General features: G+C 45.0%; 1 protein-coding gene across 3 annotated transcripts in view; it reads right to left on the reverse strand.

Moving 5' to 3' along the window:
• MYZAP (myocardial zonula adherens protein) overlaps nucleotides 1–25,233 on the reverse strand; it is a 476,299-nt gene that overhangs the window by 170,413 nt on the left and 280,653 nt on the right. For all 3 annotated transcript variants that reach the window (XM_085644097.1, XM_085644095.1, XM_085644096.1), the window contains exon 10: nucleotides 13,166–13,260. In XM_085644097.1, the coding sequence (XP_085500223.1) occupies nucleotides 13,166–13,260 (95 nt within the window). The remainder of the gene's footprint in view (nucleotides 1–13,165; nucleotides 13,261–25,233) is intronic.

A 25,233-nucleotide genomic window follows, 5' to 3' on the forward strand; every position in this document is an offset into this window, starting at 1 on the left:
CGGATTGGAGTAGTGGGGCGATCCGGGGACAAAGTGAACAACAGCGGCGGGCACGGCTGGGCGACTCGCGTACCCCGCGCTTTCACTTTCACTTTTGCGCCCTCCTCGCCTCCAGCGAGGTAGGGTCGCGAAGCGGGGTGCGGTGGTGTGGTCTTGTCCAGGTGCCCGGCTGACCCGCCAGCTGTGGGTCGTCCTGCGGTGCGGTGGCCGCCCTCCCCCCCCCGGACCCCGTGAACGGGTTTATCGGCCCTTTTGAGGAGATTGGCACGACGGTGGGAGAGCAAGCATGTCCACCAAACAAGATGGCGACCGGGCGAAGGTGAAGACGACCCGCCGTGGCCCGGCGCACCAATCCAACAGTATGGACCGCTACACTCTCCAGAAGGGATCTCCGGAGACATCGCGCACGTCCCCGGCGGGCCTGACGGAGACGCCTGCCCAGCCGGTGGACCTGACCCTCCGGGACGTCATGGGCGCCATCGCGGAGATGAAGGCCTCGGTGGACCAGCGCTTCGACACCCTAGCGCAAAAAATAGACTCGGTCCTTGTGGATGTGAGCCTGGTGAGGGCCGACCTGTCTAAGACGAATGACCGGGTCGATTCCCTGACCCACACCACAACGGGCCTCGAGACAGATGTGGCGGCCCTCCAAAAGGAGGTGCGCCGGCTTGGCCAGGCGAGCGCCCTGATGGACCGGCGACTGGAGGATTCCGAGGGTCGGGCCAGGAGGAATAATGTTCGTATTGTGGGGGTGCCGGAGGGACGAGAGGCGGAGGCCGCCGACCTTTTTGTGGAAGATCTAATCCTTACCCATCTGCAGCCCCGGGGCCTGAGTAAGCTTTTTGCGGTGGAGCGTGCTCACCGGGTCCCTGGGGGCAGGCCGAAGGCCGGTGCCCCGCCGCGGCCTCTCATTGCCCGGGTTTTTAACTTTCGGGACAGGGACGCTATCCTGCAGACCTCCAGGCAACAGGGACCGGTCAAGCTTGACAACATGGATGTGCGTTTCTACCCAGACTTTACTCCGGCGGTCCAAAAGCAGAGACTGAGTTTTCTCAGTGTTAAACGTCGCCTGCGGGACCTGAACCTAAAGTACTCAATGCTCTTTCCAGCTAAGCTAAGGGTGGAGGTGGAAGGTCGCACGCACTTCTTTGATCGCCCCGAGGCGGCTGGGGACTGGTTGGACACTCTGCCTGATGATCGGGGCCGGGGGGGTGGGGGGGGTGCGGGCGGTGGAGAGGGCCTGCCGGATCAGAATTAAGGGGTGAATAATAGGCCCTGCTCGGGACAATACTTCTTTACCATTTCTCGATCGTGTATGTTCCCCTCCTAAGGAGGTCGTACGGGGTCTGTTGGGGGCTTCCCTCCTCCTCTGGGGTACTAGTTAGTCTTTCTCTATGGGGCGACAGGCACACTGCACTTTGGGGGGGCTGACTGGGCTCATGCAGGGGTGCAGGGAGGGGGGAGTTCTGTTGGGATGGGGGGGCGGGGGGGGGTGTGTTGTTTGTTCGCACCGCAAGGCAAACCCTTTACTGTATTGCTGTTCTCGAAATGCTCTGTGGGGGACGACTGATTGCTTCTACGTATGATGGGGGGTAGGGACTTGGCTGTGTTGTCCTGGAATGTTAACGGCCTGGGGGATCGGATTAAGCGTGGTGTGGTCCTGCAGTTCCTGAAACGTATATCGCCAGATGTTGTCTTCTTGCAGGAGACACACCTTATAGGTAACTCCTTCCATGCCATGAATCGGCGAGGCTATCGTTTGGTGGCCCACTCGGGCTTCACTTCGGGGTCGCGGGGGGTGGGTATCATGATCAAGAACTCGCTCCCGCTGGAGATTGATGAGGTGCGCCATGACGAGAGGGGACGCTACACTGTCCTGGTGGGTAGAATGGAGGGTAGAGTGATTGTTTTCATGTCAGTGTACGTCCCGCCTGGGTTACAAGCTACTACATTTGCGGACCTGGGGCGCCTCCTCCTGGACCTCCCGGGTGGCCTGCTGGTGGTTGGGGGGGACTTCAATGCGGTAGTTTCTGGGTCTATGGATCGTCACCCCCCTAGGGACCTCCCCCGGGCACAGGCGTGGCTGTCCGGCCTTTTAGACACACTGGGCCTGGTGGATTGCTGGCGACTAAAGCACCCTACGCAGCTGCAATACACTTTCCACTCGGGTGCCCATGGTAGCCTCTCGCGACTTGACTACATCCTGGTCCCGGCGGCCCACGCTGGGAGGGTAGGAGAGGTGTGCCATCTGGCGCGGGGTATTTCGGATCACTCCCCATTACTGTTACATTTTGATGTCTTCCCGAGGGGGGAGGGCAGGGTGGCCCCAATCAATGCATGGTACTTGCGAGACCCCACTATTCGTGCCGACTTGATCAAATCCTTACAGCGATATTTTGACGAGAATGTGGGGTCTGTCCTTTCGGCCATCTCCCTGTGGGAGGCCTTTAAGGTAGTCCTCAGAGGGGAGGCCCTCTCCTTTATCTCCCATGCCCGGAGGCGTGAGCGGGAGGAGGTGACCCGGGTGGAGGCCGAGATTGTGGAACTGGAGGGTGACCTGGGGAGCGGGGTAACGGATGCCAAGTTGCATGTTTTGCACCTCAAGCAGGCGGCCTATAGGGCCCTCGTCACGGAGGCGGCCAGGGGCCTCAGTAGAGAGCAACAGGGACGATTGTATGATGTGGGCGATAAGGCGGGTAAATTGATTGCGTGGTTGGATAAGAGGGAGAGAGCGAGTCGTGTGGTTCCCTTGATTGAGAGGATGGATGGTGCGCGTGTCACCGAGCCGGAAGCCATCGTCTCCTGCTTCGCGGATTACTTCCGCGAGGTGTACTCTCCGGTTTCCCCCTGCTCGGAGGAAGATTCCCATTCCCTGCTTCGGGACATAGCGCTGCCCTCCCTTTCGGTGGAGGACAGGGATTCGCTGGACGCTCCTCCCACCTCGGACGAAATTGCCCTGGCTATTCGCTCGGTCGCGTCCGGCAAGGCCATGGGCCCTAATGGTCTCCCCATCGAGCTTTACAAGCTGCGCCCGGATGTACTAGCGCCCCACCTGCGCGCGATGTTCCTGGCGGCCCACTCGCAGGGTTCCCTCCCGCCGGACCAGCGTCTGGCCACGATCGTGGTGATACACAAGGAGGGGAGACCCCGTGAGCGGGTCACATCCTACAGGCCAATTTCGCTCTTGAACGCGGAACCCAAAATCCTCGCCAAGGTGTTGGCCAACCGGTTGGTCGGTGTGGTGGGCGACTTGGTCCACCAAGACCAATCTGGATTTATACCCCATCGCAACACGGCTCTTAATCTGCGACGCTTGCACGGGGTGCTCGCGCGTGTCCCGTTTGTGCGGGAGCCGGCCATCTTGGCATCCTTAGACGCCACCATGGCGTTTGACACGCTTGAATGGCCATACATCTGGGCGATGCTGGCGAAATTCGGATTTGGCCCGGGGTTCATTAGCTGGGTCAAATTGTTGTATTCGGGCCCATTGGCGCAGGTGGTGGTGAATGGGCGAGTCTCGGCCCCATTCGAGCTGGGGCGGGGCACGCGTCAGGGTTGCCCCTTGTCGCCGCTCCTGTTTGCATTGGCCTTGGAGCCCTTGGCGGAGTGGCTACGGTGGCACCCTTCTATCCGTGGTCTCCGCTGGACCCCTGAGTATGAGGACCGCGTGTCCCTCTACGCCGATGATATCCTTTTGTATCTCGCCTCCCCGCGCAAATCGCTGATTGTCCTGGTTGATGTTTTGCGCTCCTTCGGGCGTAACTCAGGCCTTGTCATCAACTGGGCGAAATCCTGCGTATATGTGCTTTCCGGGGAGGCTCCGGCCCTACCGCGTGACTGCCCGATCCAGATTGCCTCCCAGGGGTTCCGGTACCTGGGTATATATATCACTCTAGACCCGGAGGCCCGCTATGAGCGGAACTTGTTGCCCCCCCTCCAGCGCTTGCGAGAGGATGTCGCGCGTTGGCGGCGTCTTCCGCTCTCGCCACTTGGCCGAGCGGCCTTGTTTAAGATGATGTCCTTGCCGCGCTTTCTGTACGCCCTCCAGAACACTATGGACTTGGTACCAGCGCGCTACTTCCGCGAGGTGGAGGGCCTGCAGCGGCGCCTGTTCTGGGACGGGAGGCCGCGTATTGCTCTGGCCAAATTGACGCTCCCGTGGTACGATGGGGGGGTCGCCCTCCCGGACATTAAACGGTATTACTGGGCCTCCCAGCTAGCTGCAATCAATCATGGCCTTTACGGACCCGCCTTGAACCCGGCATTTGAAATGGACAAGATGCTCCTGCCCGGTGGCGATTATAATCGAGCGCTCTACTCTGGCACGCCCGACTCCCGTCTGACGGGACCGACGCGTGTCATGGTGCGTGTATGGCACGCGGCTAATGCAGCTATGGGGTGGAAGGACCGTTTGACCCGGGCGTCACCGCTATATGCGTCTGAGAGGTTGGGCTCCCTGTGGACATCGAAGGGCTTCGAGAAGTGGGACACGATCGGAATCAGCACGGTGGGAGATCTCTGGACGAGGGGGGGTTTCAAGACTTTTGAGACGCTGCAGACGGAGTTTCAGCTGCAAGGCAGTGAGTACTTTCGATACTTACAAGTCCGCCACGCGCTGGCCTCCGTCTTCCCGGATGTTGCGTCCATTCCGGAGTCTTCCCCCCTAGAGGACAGGGTGCTGGATGGCCATGTACCAGACAGCACGATCTCCCTTATATATAAAAAACTGATCAATGACAGATCGTGCCTGCTGACTGGCCTCCGCGAGGCCTGGGTTGCCGATGGGCTGGAGCTGGACGACGAGGACTGGATCTCCGCGGTGGCCTCTCCGAAGGAAGTGGCCATCCCGGCTCGCCTTCGCTTCGTCCAGCTTAAGATCCTTCACCGGGTTTACGTCACGGGGCCGAGGCTTCTACGTATGGGCTTTGCTGGTGACGGATTGTGTAAGCGCGGCTGTGGTGCTTTGGCAACTTTCATGCATATACTGTGGGAGTGCCCGAAAGTGGAGCGATTCTGGCGTGGTGTGCATGAGGTTTTGCGTGTGGTTACGCGTGTCGCACTGCTGCCTGAAGCGAGGAGATGCTTGCTGAATGTGTGGGAACCAAATGATTATTCGGTCCCGCAGACGCGGTGGGTGACTCTGGGATACATGATAGCGAAGCGTGACATTGCCCAATTGTGGGGATCCCAGAGGCCCCCGGCGGTGTTGGCCTGGAAAGAACATATGGATTGGTGTATGTTTCGTGAAAAAGTAGTGTATGTGGCGAGGGGTAAGCCTGGGGCGTGGGTGAAAATCTGGAGCCCCTGGAACGCCTACCGTGGGGGTATTGTGAGCCGCCACTGCTACCGGCAGCCTCGCCAGCCCCATCTCCTTAGCCGACCCCCTCCCTCAGCCGTGGGCACGTGGCTCCCCAGTCCCTGCTATACTCCCATTCCCCTCTTCAGAGTTTTGCTGCTGGTTAGGATCCCCCATTTACGGAGCACGTACTGTCACTTGGATCGCGGGTTGCCTTGCGGGTGTGGTTTTTTGTGTTGTTCTGTTTGACAAAAGGAAACCGTATTGTGGGCTAGGAGTTATGCGGCCTACGCTATTGATATCACCTGATTTGCTAATCTGCTCCGCCAATGAGACTCTCACTGTATGTATGTTATATGCCTTTTGCTACTCTAGCGGCCGGCCGGATGGTTGTAGGCCCATGCCTGTAACTTTTTCATCGTGTAATAAACGGTTTAAAAAAAAAAAAAAAAAAAAAAAAGGTACATAAAATAACAGCAGCTCATTTAGACACAGTTTTTTGTTTTGATAACTTTGTGGGCGGGTGTGCACGTGCTAAAGCCAGAACATCAGTCTCAGTCTCCCAAGGATTGTTTGTTAGCACATATCAAGTGGGTTTGGTCTTATCCAAACAGCTGCAGATTAGAATCAAGTTCGTAGCCCACCAAAATAATAATGCTGGACCAACATTAGGGAAAAAAAAGTCAAGCATTTACCAGCAATAGCGATTCAAATGTGTAGAAAAAATGTGTTTTAGCATGAAGATGCTCCTTCACACTAACGGATGGAGGCCATGCTACGAGGATTCATTTCCCCTACGATGATCAAGCAGATGCCAAGCCTCTTGTTTCGCCCCAGCCTACGTAATTCTGTCCACGGCTGTGTACAGGCAGACTTTTGACTGCTTCCAGAAAATTAATAGGGGATCCGTTCCGCTGAGGCAGAGTGGTCATCACTCTCTTCAATGTACCGTTGGGAGGCTCTGCACCCCTTTTTCTTTGACGATATACCGCGCCTTAGAAACCTGCCAGCAAGGCAAACACGGTGCCCTTCCTCCTTCCCACTAGCACCCCTGTCCTGAGGAAGACCCCACTTTGTAAGGTCTCAACAAATACCTACACGAATCAAGGGGTCGAAACGTCGACACAACACAACTGCCAGTAAAATCAATAGTACATGTTGTACTGTGATTCTCATTCTACATGGCGTCATCTATGTTTTCTGTATTGTATTTTGGGATTAGATCTATGCGAAATATGTGGCATTGAATAAATAATGCCTATCAATTTGATTGTAAACAAGTATATATACCGTTCTTTTCACATATCCCTCAATTTCACACTAATTCACTGACCCTTCCCTCCCCACACCCCTTTTTTTGGGCACATCTACTATGTCTCGTTGAAAAGTTTTTTGCTTAATGTGCGAACTAAATACATGAAAATTGTAGTTCAGTGTGATTAAATAACACTTGAACGTTCTCTTCAGTTTCTTTTGCCTATTTATTTGTTGATCTTTAATTTGTTTTGTTTATGTTGTGCTGGGGCCATTTTGTTCTATATTAGCATGAAGATGGCATCATTTAAATAAGTATCAGGCATGATTATCTGAATATATTAAGGTAGCTTTCTATTTATGAGTTAGAGGAATAGAGAAGGCACAGATGACCCACAGGAGCAGCACACCTGCCTACTCACCCTATCAATCTCCTCTGGCCCAGTCACATGTGCAACATAACATCTAAAATCTACATTGTCATACCCAAGACTGAATAGGAAAGACAGGTAACACAAAGAGGTCTAGTCAAAAGAAACATCAGGAACAACCTTCGTCTACAAACATCAAGATCACACAGCACGATATCAACACAAAATATCACAACACTATCATTAATTGAGACCTAACTATAAAACAACACAGATACTCAGCAGGGCATCATACATCAATCAGGAAATCTGTCATCCAATGAGAGAGTGAAAGAGTAACTCTGAACACCAACTCAAAATGGCAAAAGCCAACAAAGTTGTCTTAGAAGGTTCTCCCTAACATGGTATATTGTGCACATTAACTGGCTCACTAGCCATATCAAATGCCCAAACCAATATCAGGATAACTTGCAGCATATCAAGTGAAGCATTATCTATGCTACATGCTTTACCTCTCTCCCAGGATATCTTACAGGAAGCACAGAAAGTGTCTTACACTCTATGCATATTTAAGGTATCTGGTGTGTAGCAGAGGAAAGGTGTCTTCTAAACTTGGCTCAATCTCAAACTCAAACTAGGTATCAAACACAAGAAACTTAGGAAATGTGTCTTGACTCAAATCACAGCTCCAAACTGGTTATCATGCACACACAGCATAGGAGACCCATTTTCCCTACTGACCAGTCATGGCATCGAGGTTTAGGTGTGTATGAGTGTTTGAGTATTTATGCACACACCACAGACACAGCAACACACTTCCTGCAGGAAACCCTCCAAAAAAGTATCAGCATAATGATGTAGGAAACACCACTACTTAAGTTAATGCCCAACCCTCCCCCAACAGACAGATGACCTCTGAGATAAAGGACCTCCAAGGAAGGTTCACCTGATGCTCCTCATATTTAGGTGACTAGATGGCTCAGTGAGCTAAACGCGGGTCTTTGACAAATTCAGTGATCTGCAAGTCATGATTGCAAGTGCCGGCAAGGAAGTCAGATTTAGTCTTCCCTCATTCCAAGGTGTTTATATTGAGCATCATAATTTGGGTAATAGTAAGTGTTATCTACAAACCTTAGAAATACACATCTGTGGTGTACAGCACAATATTAAAACAGTTATAATTCGTATTACTTTTATTGTCATTATAAATGATAACACTAAAAATGATAATAAATCATGATAATAATAAACAGCTCATAATATTCAATTACTTGAGCATTCCTCGGATAAGTATCTTTCCCTCCTCTTCTCTTTCCATGCATCATTTTTTTTCGCATGTCACTGAACAATGTAAAGAAGTGCTCAACACACTATTCGGTTACTTTCAAAGACCTCTTCAGGCAACAGTGAAACGGCCCACTTGAAAACATGTTCTCAATCTATTTACATTAAACCTATGCGGTCCTAAGAAAACATAAAACCGAACACATAAGATATGTTACGCACGGTACGCTCAACCAAAACAATTGTCTACTGGCCAACATCATCACCACTACACACAGGAAAAGCAGGAGCAGGCATCTCCATCTGGAACAAAACATGGCAGGTCCTGAGGTGTAAAAACACTCACTGGGCCAGCACTATTTGTCAAAACAAGGCTTTGGAAAAACCATGCTCGTATCACAGTACTTTACAGCAGCATGAAATACTTGTATATAATAACATTACAAAATGTATGTTGCATGCATGTGCCAAACTCTCATGCAATTGATTACAATGCATTTCAGAAGTCCTGTGCTAGGGTGACTAGCTCACACCGGGTCATTAGGGACACTGTCTCCAGTCCTGAACTTTTCACCTACAAATAAATGATTTCAAGTGTGTCGGTCTAATTAGTTCAATCGAGGTTAAACTATATAACACAAAAACATTTATTAGGCGTTCACATAAAAATCCATGCCTAGAAAGCGTGTAATGACCTGGAGGGAGGCGTTTCCCCAACCTGTGGCTCTCCTGCTCACAGGACACAAAACACCAGTCTGTTGAGAGGTTGTGAATGTAGACACTCACACCCCCTTACACAAGACTGAATGCTGCACGTGTAAAACGTACATCTACAGGTACAGCACCCACAAGCCCTTCACAGTAGTTCTCAAAGAAACACTGACAGTGCTCATCTGTTTCACACAACTGCTCAACCAAAATATGCTGTGCAAACCCTATAACTTATTTTTGACATTTTGCTTGTCTTCCACAAGTTCAGTGCAATATTGAAGCTCTCATTTCCAATGTAATGCTGCTTTACATCTCGTGTAGGAGGTTGGATTTTCGGGATATCAACTATGCCCCTGAATTGCTTCACCCATATACCCACAACAGTGCTGGCTTACTTACTTTTCTGCTGGGCACACATGAAGCTTTCTGTTTATAGACAAGATATAGCAGGACAGTGTTTCTTAATGACTACCTGTCCGCGCATATTTCCTCTACCTTCAGGAGATCGTTAGTCTAATGGCTATATAATGTGGAAGACACTGGAGTGGCGTCTCCTATTCTCTTGCTGCCCCATGTGCAGTTTTTTGTATGCAAGTATCAGGTGCGACTCAGGAGATATAACAGGGATTGTTTGTCCTTAAGGCCTTAGGGGCTACGCCCTCTTTTCTTTTCAGTCTTCTTATGTGCATGTAGTTTGGCTAATTAGCAGTAAACAAAATAAATTAATTAATAAAAAGGTACTGATACCAGCCTGTCCGACTGCCTGTGTTTGTTATACTGCAGAGGCAGTTCTGAAGTCCAGTCACCTCTAATATGCCGGATGTGTGATCGTCAGCCTGGCAAGCGGTAGGTTTTTGCAGCTTGCTGCACCCACTGATGACTTAAAAGCAAAGGTAGCCCAGGGTGCATCATGCTTGAGTCCTGAAGCAACAGGTGCCGCACGTCAATCATGGACTGGAACCTCGACCTACCCTTTCACAGGGTGCAGTCAGCTAACCTCATTGACCCTATGACGAGCTGAAAAATAATGGGGTTACTGCAGGAGAGGCTGCTTGCAGAAAATGACACATTGGAGCCTGAGAAGTTGTTATGACCCTCAGTCTTATCCAGACTCTTGCTTTCTGCAAGCGCGTCATGTATTTGAAAGATAGCCACTGCCAGTATAAACAACTCCATCTGTGGCGTCCAGTGAATGGCAAATAAGAATAGTTTCTACATTTGGCAATGTTGGTTGGCCCTTGATAGAACGGGTTTCACTTTAACCTCAGACAGCTGATGAGCACCAATCAGAAAGCCGAGCATGCAGACCTAAAAGCACATAAGACACTCATTCAATGGTATTGGATGCTGAGCTGTGTGATTCTCGTGCATAAAATTAAATCTGCCTGGCCCTTAAGTCCCAAACGTTTCGTGTACAGGGAGGGTTTAGGAAAGAATAGCAAACCTTTCTGCTGCTCACCGCCAATGAGATATTCCAATTCTAGCTCATAGTGACGGCAGGTCTTATCAGACAAAAACACGGAACTTTAAAAGGGCTCCTGGTGATCTACGAGTCAAGCGACAGTACATCCCGCTAGACTGTCATCGTGGAATTTCATTTATACCAGGACGATGCAATTCAACTGAAAAACTGCCAAGGAATAACATCAGTCCAGCGTCTGTTCCGATCCGAGTCTGAAGGGTGCAATAAAAGTCCGGTAAGGGAGAAGGACAAGAGCCAGATATAGGTATGAGTTTTCAGCCTCATATAAAGCGGTTATCCCCTCAAATGTGTAACATGATGATTGGACAGTCCAGAAAAAAAGTCAAGTGCCTGCTGCTGCAGTAAAGGCCCGGAAAGGGAAAGAGAGGGAGTCTGGAGGCCTTCATGGCCCCTAGACACCCTCTCCCCTCTGAGTCCAGGGCGCCTTCCTTCTGGCAAACAGGGAGCCACACTACCAGTACACACACCCTGTCCCTTCTGCATTGCCACTCATATACCTACAAGCATTCAAGGCTGTGTGCCCTTTCTGAAGTCCGGGCTGGTGTGTTATGTCAGTGAACAACATGGGCTATGCTGTGATTTGCTATGTTATGATATGCAGCGGCGTCTCCTCCATTAAGGCAGAGTAGCGTCGCCCCACTGATCTTTCAGCAGTGCACACAGGAAAAGTAAAAATCATAATAAAACAAGTTTATTATTTTACTTTTCTGATCTATGACGGAGTCTTGGGGGAGGGGCCATGCTGACAGAGTCATCAACAGAGAGGAGGGCGGTGGGCACTAAGTGCGCATGGGGGTTTGGCCAGCGGTCTCAGCCAGACCAAACCGACATGCACACCTACCCTGCTCAAATTTGAGCTGTGTTGTATAGCTGGGTGGAGAAGAGACACAGGCTACCGGTCCCGGTCTGAGCACCAAACCCGGCCACTAAGACCAATCCTGGTGCTGCTCTCAGGCTGGTAATAGCATTAGCAGCATGAAAGCAGTGTCTGGATTGGCCATGGGGTGTCTGGGAGCCTGTAGATTAGCTGCTGGTAGTCGACAGGGGTAGACTAGCAGAAGACCATCGAGACGGCAGCCAGCAGGTGAGTAATAATTTATTTTCCCCATTTGTCTCCCCTGCACTGTCTCCTATGCTGCCCCCCCCAGTTTGTCTTCACAGTAGCCACCACTGATGACATGCTGTACTATGCTGCTGTGCTCTGTGCTATGCTCTACAATTTTTAGTTGCTTGCTTTGAAGACTACAAACCTAAGTTCCCCTGGTAACATATCAAGTTTCCATTATGTACGGCTGAGATGAGAAGTAGTAGCTTAATTAACTTTGATGAAAACAACACTTTCCAGTAACCGCTCTCCCGCTGCCATCAAACACCACCGTAGGATCCTGGGTGGATCGACTGATCTCCCATACCCTCTGCCCCTTTCTCTGCCAAATAAGGCGCCTTTAAAAACTGGCTACTCAGTGCTGTGTGAGCTTGGCATAAATATGCATGTATTTCAGGCCCCCTCCAATAAAAGCACCATCCTGTGCATTCTAATGGTACATTGAAATGCCTCTAGTTACAGCTCTTTGACTCAAAGGCAGAGGCAAAGGCTTTATCTGTCAGGTGTCAGTATCGCTTCTCTGATTCAACTCACAGTTCATGTTCAATGTAGTGGGGATACCAGTGTATCTGATAAATGTTCACTCATTAAGTCAAATTCATGGTTTGGTCTTACGCCCCAGCACTTTCACACTTCACGAACAGATACTGTATAAAACAAAGCTTCTTATTTATTATTTTGACGTTTACAGGAGGCGAAATCAGCACACCAGGAGCCGCTGATCTTCTGATTCAATATAGCAACGCTCTCTAACCTAGCAACCAATCTCCCAGTTAAAGACATGCACAAAATTCCAATCAACAGTATTACACAGAATCACTGAGCAGGAGAGACAGTGATCACACACTAGATAACATATCACTCTACTTACATTTTGCAGGACACTTCATTAATCTAACTAACGCTTGACGAGTTCTACCCTAAAATGTGTTTTTGCCAGAAGTGGAAAATGAATTTTAAATTACACTAAAAGTACTTTTTTCTCACAGTAATGATGCTTCTTCGCTGTTCAATCTATCCTGAAGACTTTTTGGTGGTAGGTCAATAATTGTCTTGCAAGTGGCATACAGGAATGATGGAAGGCTACACAATGTTAGAAAAATATGTTTGAGAAGATCCCTTCTCATTTCTATCTGTAGCAACTTTGGTTTCTGATAGATTTTCAAAAACTTTAGGTAACAAACACTGAACGCTGAGGCTTTCCCATCTGCATGAATTTTTGTAGTACTTCAAGGGGTAAACTGCGTTTTGGCAGAAGTGAGGTACATATTGTAGCATCACTGATGCTTCCGTCTTATTCAATCTAACCTGAGGACTCTTGGGTGGAAGAGCAACAAATGCCTTGCCACTGGCAGATAGCAATGATGGAAGACCACACAATGTAACAAGGATATACACTAAGAAGACCTCTTGTTAGATCTGTAGCAACTGCGGTTTCTGAAGAATTCTCAAAAACATTTGGATAACAAACATTAAAAGATGAGGCAAAGTCTTTGTAATTCATCTTAAACAAAAGACAAAAGGGTAATTTGTCGGTTGTGCACACACTGGGAAACAACTAGAAGGCATTTACTAACACAACAATTACGAAATTGCAGCAAAATACAAGACAAGACACCTTAAAATACGCAGGAGCTAAATACAAAGAGAAATTAAGTTACCTTTCTCTGTCTATCAAAGTGCTTTGAGATTTTGTGGAAATTCTTTCAATCTGTTCTTCGTGCCTCAGCAATTGTTCTTGCAGTTGGTCCCGTTCCTTATAAAGTAAAATATAGTCAGTCAAAAATCCGTTTTGTTAGATAAAAACAATTAATTGATCATTACAACAATTATAATAGCAAACTAAGCTATCATTACTTGACTGTAATACAAAGAAAAATATATATTTTTATATTTGTTAAAATTACATTTCACATATATTACATTCCGAACAGCCTAAACAAATTTTAAAGTGAAAGGTACCATTTAAAACATAATTAAAACAAAATCCATTACTGGGTCTCCTACACTGCCATAATAAGATATGTCATCCTCTGAAGTCTTGTCTTACCTCCATAATTAGAGAAGGATATAGTTAATACTTTCTGTTGAAATACAGAGATATATAGTATCTTTCACAGTTTTAGTCTGGGTCTTCACTAATGTAGGTTTAAACCAGTTGTTTCTATATCTACAGAACAAAGAGTGTAACAAGAAAGAGCTCAATTTTCGACCTTCCTTCTTCACAACATGGTCACTTATCTGAAGAATTTAACTACATCCCCACCTCGCAGTAACATTTGTAACAAGTAAAATGTATAATCTAAAATTTAAATAAAATTGCAAAAATCTAATTTACAATTTGAAAATAAATAAGTGAATTCATTCAAAATATGCTTTTTCACAATATCTCCAGATGCCATGTCTTTAATTTTACCTCAGGAACTTTGACAATCCATTAATTCTAGTTTATTACCAATATTGTTTTTTTTAATGCAATTTCTGCCTTGAGTATATTATCTCGCACAGTATAGAAATTGTAAGCTTCAAGCAGTTAGGATAGGCAAGGGCACCAGTTCCAGAAAATCCTACTTTTTCTTTAGACCATCCTTGAAATTCACAATGCATAATCATACCCCAAAATCTAGCAGCCTAAATGTTTTGTCTAGGTCAATGCCTTTGTGTTATGTTTTTATTTAAGTTTTCTTTTCCTTAGTAGCTTTCTCCAACTCCTAGCAACTGAGTTCTACTGTTGGAATCCGGTCTGTGGAAGCCAGCAGTGAAGCTTGGCTGTGGAGCTGAGAGGTTGGCTGCTGGGGTCGTTGTACCGAACTTCAATAAACACCTTTAAACAGATGTGCTGTGTCCTGTTATCCCAAAATTTATATTCCTAATTGTAACATTTTTAAGATTAAGAGTTGAAATGCTTTTTGGAAGGGTTAATACAAATCTGTCTGTTGACTAGATGTTCTTTCCTTGACAGAATTTCTTTCTTAGTGTGACCTTACTAAATACATGTCATGCATAGCATTCAGTTGTGGGACCTCTTGTACACAACCAATTTCCTATTACATAACAGCAATGCACCGCTTCCATGGAACTGGATTATTAACCATCAGTTTTTTTTTCAATACGTTTTTTTTAATACCTAGTAAAACTGGTCTAACAGATTATGCAGCCCCTTTTTGGTGGATTTGTGATTGATAAAAGAATCGCCGCCTCGACAAATAATAAAATAGAAATAGACTTGATATCTAACCTAAGATCATCATTTGTGAAATTTAAAGATTTCATACCATGTCTTTGATTTAAAGTTGAAACAAATTTGGCAGCAAAGCACTCTTGTCTAACCTCTTGAGATATTACTATATTTTCTTTGAGCTTCCAATCCATATTATAACAAACCAATGCAAAGTTGTCTTCATAAAAGGATTTGGAGCCATACAACTGATTCATTGTTATTTCATTGTTTCTAAAATAGCCTTTAGAATTTCTCTATTTAGCTTAACAAATGTGGTCTTCATATAGAGAAAGACAGCATAACCGTTCTAATATCACACATCATTACAATTATCTGCACATAAAAAAACCTGTTCAAGGGGTAGTCACACTTCCAGTACAGTCAGCTAACAATTATGCCATCTTGTCATTTTCATTGACACATTCATCTAACCACATCAGTAGTAATTAGGCTTAGGGCCTGATTTACATATCGGCGGGTGGGATACTCTGTCCCCGTTGTGACGCGGTAACCCATCCACCGATATATAAATCAAGCCCTTAGCTTGTGACGATAATATCAATTGCGTAGATAGTGTGGTAAGTTAACAGAATATAAATTAGACCAGTGTTTCTCGCAATGTGGGTCGCGAAAGTCCATGAAATAAATAACGATGACTTTAAGTACTGTATTTATCTTGTCACATTTGCTGCACTTCAACGACAGAGAACAAATGTAAGGTTATGTCATCTGAAAAATTGCTGCTTATTTCTTAATAATATGGGGATTGGTGTTTACAAATTCCTCTCAATGTGGAGTCAGTGAAAGAAAATTAATGAATTATGTGGCAGAGTGTTAACGGGAAGGCTGTAAGATGTAATGTTTTGTAACATAACAAAATGTAAATTTCTGAAAATGAACTGTACTTATTCAGCATTTAGGAACAGATAAATTAAGCACATTTTTGGTTGTTCGGAAGTGTGATGGAAACAAACATTTTAATAGGATCTAAACCCATCAAGAAGCGTTACTTGTCCCCCACCACTGAACTTCGGAGGGAATGGCGTTCCATACTTGAGGTAGCAGGCCCTGATGACACACTCCCACCCTGATGCGAACACCACTCTGTCCTCATAATAGGTCACCTAAAGGCTTGAGACGCCTATTGTATGGGATTGTGAGCCTTGGAACTGTTTGCTGCCTTACAGTCCTGTCAGTTTATCATTGCCGAGAGGGAGTGGGGGTGGACTACATTTAAATTGCATCATACAAACTGTATTGCTATGTTTTAACATTGGACCCAGCTATTGATTTATGAATGTACTGTATCCTTTCCTTTGCTCAATAAAATTGGTTAAATAAAAAATAAAAAAAGAAACGTTACTTGATGATGCACAAATGATTAATATTCACTGAAACCAGATTTCCACACATTATCATTTGTTTGCAATATAGTTTTATCAGTAAAACTGAATGCCTGTGCAAATTTAGTGGCCATTTCAATGGAAAAATGTGCTGTCTGTAAATGACAAATGTGCGATTAGGTCATGCTTAAGTTGCATGGTCCAGGGAAGACATGGCTTGGCAGTTCGGGCTGGACTTTTCCCATGAGGCACAGGGTCAGACTGGGAGGGAGAATGATGATGGATTAAACCCAGATCAGTTGACTGGGGGTGAGGGCTTGCAATGTTCAGCACTCCGTCCATCATCCCCTTTGGTTTTGCTTTGTTCGCCCTAAGTTGGCAGGGTATGCCCAGACGTGGGTCCCTTGCTCACTTTGCCACTGGATTCAAGCTAGCCTGGCTGATGATGGCTGATTAGCCAGAAACCAGTCCTAGGATGCTTGTTTCCGGTCCAGGGAAGACATGGCTTGGCAGTTCGGGCTGGACTGTTCCCATGAGGCGCAGGGTCAGACTGATTTGCATATGGCCATGTCTGAACTGGGGTGGCGGAGGGAGCTAAAGAATGATGATGGATTAAACCCAGATCAGTTGACTGGGGGTGAGTGCTTGCAATGTTCAGCACTCCGTCCATCATCCCCTTTGGTTTTGCTTTGTTAGTTCTAAAATTTGGACCAGGGTTCTAAAAACTTCCAAAGCACTTGATTAGACCAAGGTTTTTTCCTCAAGATAGACAATCTTGTCACTCAAATCTGAGGAGACTTTTGGCCAACCATGTCAATGTAGCCCAACCGTGCTAATGCTTGACCAGTATGGTCATGTGTTTCTCATATAGCCCATTGTCGTTTTCCCTATGTTAGTCTAATCAAGCACGTCATAGGTCGCTTTGGTTTTACACACATTACTAAATAATACACTTGCCTTTATGCCACATAATATTTTCACATGTAACCAGCACATGTTGTTGTATTTTATTATTTTCCTGTGATTTAGTCTGAAGAGCCTAGGCAAGGTCACACCACATTGCTCCAGTAGAATTAACATCCTCATAGAAAAAAAACTCAGTATTGTTGTCATCGCAATCTTAAGTAAAAGTCCAGATTTCATTCAAATATCCATAATATGAGTCAATATAAATGTAGGCCAGAAAATAAGAGCCACTCATATATAAAATTAGAAAGTGCACAATTTTTCCACCTAACTGCAACAAACTGTATTCAGACAAATTCACATTCAACCACGTTTCAGTTTTAAGCATAACCATATGTAAAGAAAAACACAATACAGCCAAATACAAGATAATCATTTTCTATATTTCAAGCAGACAAAGCAATGGGAAATCAGTCACTGTTGCCCCATTAAGCAATGAAGAACAAGGGACTCTGGGGTAGGTCGTAAGATGTATTTTCTTTCAAACAAAGTGTGGCATTCACAGTAATGGAAGGTAAAAAGAAAGAGATGCGTCACTTTCAGGTGCAACTACTCTTCAACACACAACTTTTCTTAGGTGTTATGTTATGTATCATTGGCCAATGTTCAAATTTTGAATTGAAAACACTGATTTTGCATTACATCAATGCCATGTGTCTGTTTCATACATCTTTTAGTTGGGGAGGGAAGGTCATCTGTTTTGTAGTGTCTGCCCCATAGCTCATGTTATGGATCACATTTTATTATGGTTTAAGAAGACACATACCCTTTCCAACAACTAATTGATGGTGAGGAATTTGTATAGATGTCACGTGTAAACCAGTGTAGCTGGAACTATTTTAAGAGTGGGGGTGCTGCCATCAGAGTACATAATTGAAGTCATAGGGATTGTGAAATCTCCAGACGTCACATAAAGACAAGTGAGGCAAATGAGCCATGCACATTCAGCCAGAGAATGGTAAGGATGTAGCATGTAGCCAGTGGTGCATAATGGAGCAGACTATCACAAATGTATTACTACAGAATGGCATAGAAGCACACTGTCATTTAAAGGCAGCATATTTCCAATTGAAATGGTCACTAAATTTGCACAGAAATGAAAATATACTGCTAAAGGTATAAAGCACACCAAGTATAATGTGTGGACATTGAGTTTCAGTAAAAATGTATCTTTGGTATATTATCAAGTAAAGTGTTTAGAACCCATTAAAATCTTTATTTACATCAAACTGCAGAGTTTGAGGCAAATGTGCTTCATTTGTTGTTTCCTAAATACGGATATATTTTGAAATATTTGTACAGTTAATTACAGGTATTTAAATGCTGGTGTGCATTAAAAATAAGTGTCATCCTTAATCCTGTCATACTCCTTGTACCCCATCAAGATTATCACATGGTCCCTCTCAGTGTGCAGTCAGAGAAAGAAAACACCACTCTTAATGTTAAAATATTAAGCAGCAATTTGCAGAAGACACAGCCTGACAATTGATCTCCATCTTTCAAAGCACACAAATGAGACTAGAAAAAAAAAAAAAACGTAAAGGCATTTGTATAGCTGGGTGTGGTGGCTTAGTCGTTTAATGCATCCACTAAAGGGGCCTGTGTTCGACCTCATAGCAAAAGGATCGAATCCCGGCAAGTCCACTCAGTCTTTCATCCTTCTGAGGTTGATAAAATGAGTAATATTGAGTTGGGTTACAAACATCTGTTATTCAGCACCAGGATACCCTTTGGTGAACATTCTCTTTGCAAATACTTATGTTATTCTTCATTTGCTTTCTGAACTCCAGCATGTTTATTTTGGAGGGTGCTACGGCAGCCCTTCACATCCCTACATACATCGGCTATCCTTAAAACACCCATGCAACTACTCATCCCATTCCCAGCTAGCCCCAGTCCTGCTGTTGCACCATTGCCCACTCCACTTCAGCCAGCTATGGTGCGTGGTTTGTGATTTTCTTCTGCAGTCTGAGGTAACGCAGGCATGTGAGCTCCCTGGATTTAGTAGAGAGATAGCTCAGAGAGAGATTGCCCACATAGTGTTTCCAGCACCTCTCCCCTTGTGCCCTAAGAATGGGATTTTATCAATTCCCAAAAGGTTCCACAGTCAGTATGTTCCCTGCCTATTTTCTGTTGTTCTATATTAGCTTCACAGGGTTTTTCCAGCCTTTCAGGATTCACCTAGTGCCAATGTCATCCGTTTGCCCCTACAAGAGTAGATAAAAGATAATTGGGTAGACCCAGCAGTGTGTTTACAGGAAGAGGCAGAAAACTGGCCTCAAACATGAATGAGGTTGCTGGCATTCAGGACGTGCCCAATCTAAGTGCAGTTTGGGCTAGTCAAAGCAGAGGTGACTAGATGTGAATGTGCCCTCACAACCTCGCCAGCATTCACTCGATATTTGAGGGTCCAACTCACGTACATTGGTCAGTGTGTGAAACCAATATGTCATAATACTCATCACTGCCCTTACCGTGGTGCACCTGTGATGGAGCAAGGTTTCGTGTAAAGAGAAACTTGCTCGTATGCAATCCTCTCAAATAACCTTTAACATTGTAATCAACCTGTTCATGATTATTAATTCTGCACCACATTCTACATATTGTATCTAGGCGACTCTTTTCTATGTGCTTCACTAGTGAATAACCAGAGTGTTCTAAAATGACCGCCAAAAACGCGGGAACTCTTTTGCGCATGCGTCTACTACATCTACGTAGTATGACGTTTTCTGTTGCTTGGGGGGGGGGAACTCTGCAGCTGCGCAATGGTTTCTAATATGGCTGCTTCAAAGTAACGCACATACTGTGCTGAAACTAACCTATGCAAGTTTTACTAAAGCCATTAATGCAAAAGATTTATTAAGTAAATGGGGTTAGAGTAGAAGTAAGTGGTTTAGAGTGAATTTATTTATATTTGTATTCTAACATGTTCTTCTCTGACTTTATCAATAGTTCATATTTGGGCCTTGGAGGGTGACCGCGTCTCTGTTTCCTTGTGGCTTCTACACATGCGCAAAGGTTGCTTGTCCTGGAATAAGTGAAGTTATTGACTGACTGCCAAACCCTAAGCCCAGCAAGGACATGGGAAACCCAACTTTTGACCCTACGAGAGGAAGAAGCAGCTACATTGTAAAATAGACTTCTTGATCCACATATGAAATGTTTGTGGGAATAAAGCTTGTGGATATTAAAATTAAGGGGCGCGGAGTGAGACAATAGACTAAAGAAAAATATTGCACTTAGTATGGTGTGATGTCCTCACCCCACTGCTTGGCCCAATCAAATTGCAGGTGAACATGGAATTGAAACATTTGGGGGTGGATCATACATTTGAATTGGTATAACAGTGGTAAGTTCTTGTAAGTTAGACACACTTGATGCTGAGATGCTGATATGCTGCCAGATTTCGCTGCAATCGGACTGAAGAATCCAACACTAGGGAAATTCGCGGAATAACCGAGGAGGCACATCTAGGAAGGGGTCCGGATGAGCCCGAGCCGAAGAGAGTAGCACCAGAGAGGGGTGTAACGCTGGCGTTACACTAGAAGAGGTCACCTTCTCTGTCCTGAACTGGTCCTGAATCTTGACACTCTGATGTCGGGGTCCTCACACTATTCTAGGTAAATATAATTGTAGGGTAAATGCTCCGTACTTGCTCTCTATCCTTTCTCTCTTCAGGTGCTGTCATTGCAAGAATTTATTAATGCAAATTGATTGCAAGCTAACTGTACTATTTTTCCTGATGGAGAATTCTGGTTTATCCATGTGTATTCTGTTTTGACTCACAAAATTTATTAATTCAGATAAACTTTTAAAACTCCTTCTGAGTCTGTGATTCTTTCGAAATTAAAAGTTAAATGCTTTATTATATTTTCCTCCCTATTCTACTACTAGATCTTTTGACTGTGCATTTACTCAGGACACAGGAAAGGTAAGAATACTGGTATAAGAGTTTCCTAGGGTACACAAAATTGATGACTATTGGATATTTAGTAGCTCATTGAATGTATGAATGTACATGGGCCCAAATTGAGTGCTGTGTGTATAAATGTGTAGAACTGGTAAACTCCGCTGCATCAGTTTTACTTGCTAGCAGAGGCATGGTTAGTATAGTTAGTTAGGTGAGGAGTGTATTTGAAATTTGAATAATTGATTTATGTGTTAACTAAAACCCGTAATGTATTGTTTCATGTGGTCTGGAAATTCCCAGGAATATTGAATAGCGGGTGGTGAATGGAAGTCACACTGCAGTGAGGTTATTGGTCTGGATCGAGAAAGTGCTGAAAGTTACGCAGGACTAGAAGCACTAAGTTAGGGATTCATTTCTGGTGTGTTAGTGAGAATAATTGATAGCGAGGAGTTTGCTGGTGAAATGTGGGTATTATATCACCTAGAAAGGGTAATACTGAAGGAGTAGCAGGTTCTCTGATGCTTGTGTGAAGAGTAAAATGGAAGGATTTTACTCGCAGTGTGTGAAGAGTAAGCAGAAGAGTTTTACTCGTAGTGAAAGAAATCTTACTGTTCTTTGAATTAGTGGGTCAGACACAATAGCGAATGTTTATATGTTGTTAATTAATGAAATTGAGTGAAAATTCTGTGAGAAAATACGTTTTCGCATTACCTTGTAAAGGAGGGGTCAGTTGAGGGTGTTGCACTGATGTCACTGAGAGCCGCGCTGGGATTGGTTGAAGCAGCGGGCGTGTAGTTGATGCGAAATTGTAAAGGAGGGGTCAGTAGTAAGGAGTGATACTGATGCCACACAAGCCATTGGCTGAGCAAGCGAACAGAGTAGAAATTGATTGGTCTACAGAATAGAAACCGCGCTGGTATTGGAGAATATATTTTATTAAAGCAAGCGTCTGATTGGTCATCAAAATAGAGATCCAGAGATTAATAATAAATAGAGGAGATTGCATGTATGATCCAACATTAACAGGGACTAGACCAGATAGGTTTGTAGGGTTTGCTTACGAGCAGCACCTTAACAAGCACAAGCACGCAATGTACGGAGAAAAGAGAAAAATGTCATTTATACAAAAAGTTAATAAGTATTTCAAAAAGGACAAACCCATCAAGAGTAGAGAGGGGATTCTCATTCCTCCTCCAAATACGCCTGCATCATACATGGTGGTGGAGAGAGGCTATCATACCTGTGTATGGTTAGAAAATTGGGTAGAATACACAAAAGATGATGGTATATTGGGCAGGGCGTGCCTCAGGGGTCAGCCATCAGTCCTATCCTCTTCAATCTTTACCTCCGCCCCCTGATCAAGCTGATAAAATCTTTTGGCATCGCAGTCACCAACTATGCGGACGACACCCAACTTATCTTCTCGTTTGAGGGTAAGGAGGCGGTGTCGCAAGAGGTCTTCCACCGTTGCATGACCTCTACGGCAGATTGGTTATGCCACAACTCTTTACAATTCAACAGTTCCAAAACGGAGGTTTTACATTGTTCAATAGACCGTACCCCCAGGCCCCTTCCGTCGGACTTTGGCCCCCTTCCTTCCAGGGCACTAGTGCACCGGCAGACTGTGTGCGGAATTTGGGAGTATTTTTCGGCTCCAATCTTCAATTGGATGTATCCGTTAATAAAACAGTGGCAACGTGCATGGCTTTGCTTCGCACGCTGAGGGAGATCCTACCACTGCTCCCAGCACAGGCTAGACCAGAGGTAGTGCGGAGTACCATCTTAAGTAGACTTGACTACTGTAACGCACTACTTCTGGGAGCCCCGGTGACTCTGGTGGGAAAATTGCAGCGCGTGCAGAATTTTGCTGCTAAATTGGCCCTGCCTGAAGTTTCCGGAGGGGGGTACGTACATGTACCATGGAATAGACAGGATATTTTGTCTTTTACGAATGATTTTACAAAATTGAGAGAGAAACCAGTGGAGTGGTACAGACAAGTTGAGAGGTTTGTAAAAGTTTCAAAGGTTTTATTAAAGGATCTGGATGGTCTGTTTGACATAGTGGTACCTGCAGATTTGTGGACAGAGTGTAAACTTACTGTAGATTGGCCTAGTGAGAAATATCCAAGAGTCTCAAAAACAGGAGCCCCGTCAGAAGATGTAATGAAAAAGTATCATCAGGTAATCACCTTTCTAAAGAGTAAAATTCCCCCGAAAGAAACCGATTGGGTAAAGATAGAAAAGAACAACCCAAGGAAAGAATGAGTCTGTACATGCCTATTATGAACGGATTTTACAGGTGTTCAAACAGTATAGTGGGTTTGAAAGTTTAGAAAATAAAGACATGACTCATTTCGTGTATCGATTTGTGTCGGGGCTGAGATTGGATATATCCCAAATGATTAAGCAGCACATCCTGTGCTGGCAATCAAAGCCCATTGATGAGATTTTAACATGTGCAAAATATTGTGGGGAAGAAATTGATAACAAGCGAAAAGCTTTAGAAGAAAAAGTAATGTGGGCCCAAGTAAAATTAGCCGAACAGCAAGAGCTCCAATTAAATAAACAGTCAGAAAATCGAGGAAGAGCACAAGGTCAAGGTGACAATGGGGGGAAGCCACGGGGTAGATTAAATCGGGAAGAGGCAAAGAAAAAATTTCCCTGTCACAGGTGTGGGAAGTTGGGGCATTGGAAGAACGAGTGTAAAGCTATACAATAACGCCCCAAATCAAAATTTAAATCCACAGACGCAGAATGAGGTATTAATGAGTCATCAGCAACAGGGTATAGACCTACAGAGTCAATTGCCACCTGCCCCTAAATCAAATTTTGTGAGTCAAGCCAAGTACAGTGTGGACGCTGGATTTCCAGAAGGAAGTGGTAAGACATTTTTTGTAACATCACAGTTTCTTTTGCAGGACCCACTAATTGATTATGATCCGGAATGACGGTGCCTGAGGAGGGGGAGTGCATACTTGACGCATCCCTACCGGTAGATCAGTCAGGTCCATACATAGAAGGTAAAGTAAGAGGAAATTATATCACTTTCTTGTTGGATACTGGTGCTACCAGGTCTACTGTGAGAACAGCAGACATTCCTAACCTGCCTCTCTCGGGAGAGGACATCCAAGTTGTAGGTGTTTCAAACAAACGGATTAGAACTCCGATCACAGAACCCATGGAGGTGCGAATTGGTAATTTTAAAGAAATGCATAAGTTTGTGGTCTGTGACTCAAGCCCTGTAAACTTGCTTGGAAGAGACCTGTTGTGCAAAATGAATTGCACAATATTTTGCACACCGGATGGTGTTGCAATACTAACCCCAGATGAAGATGGAGTTTACAAATTCATGTTAGCTAAACAGGGAACAGAAGTAAATTAATTATATTCGATGATGACAGAAAATTAATTACCTGCCGAAATCAAACTGACTGTAAATGCAGAGATATGGGATTTTACTGGAAAGGAAATAGGATAAATGGCGAATGTAGATCCCGTAAAAGTGACAGTGAAAGTAGGTGCTGTTTATCCGAATACCCGACAATATAAAATGAGTCCAGAAGTAAAAGCAGGTGTCGCAGCAGAAATAGAGCCATTGATCGAACAAGGTATCCTGAAAGAAATAATGAGCAGCCCTTGTAACTCGCCTATAATGGGCATTAAGAAACCTAACGGAAAATATAGGGTGGTTCAAGATCTCAGGAAAAGTAATAATATTGTTGTACCATGCTGCCCAGTAGTGCCTAATCCATCTGCGATTCTTTATCAGATACCATGGAAAGCAGGATGGTTCACAGTGATTGATTTATGTCATGCATTCTTTCCTATTCCATTGCATCAGATAGCCAGTTTTTATTTTCGTTCAAATTTGAAGAGCATGTCTATGTCTGGAATCGTGTGCCTCAAGGGTACACTGAAAGTCCTTCAATTTTTAATCAGATTCTCAAAAGAATCCCTTGTATTGCCCAGAGAGTCAGTCCTGGTGCAGTATATTGACGACCTATGGGTGGCATTAAACACCTGAGATGCCTGTGTTACTGATTCAATTGCATAGTTAAATCATTTGGCAAAGGGTGGACATAAAGTTTCCCGAGAAAAACTTCAGTTTTGTAAAAATTCAGTTAAATACCTGGGACATCAAATAGAAAGAGGAGTTAGAAGGGTGACCTCTGAAAGAATCAGAATAATAAGACAAATGCAGTTGCCACGAACCCAAAAAGAAATAAGAATGTTCCTTGGAGTTGTAGGGTATTGTAGGCAGTGGATTGTAGGGTTTGCTTTACTGGCCAA

This window comes from Triturus cristatus, chromosome 3_1 (genome assembly GCF_964204655.1).
Source record: "Triturus cristatus chromosome 3_1, aTriCri1.1, whole genome shotgun sequence".
NCBI lineage: Eukaryota > Metazoa > Chordata > Amphibia > Caudata > Salamandridae > Triturus > Triturus cristatus.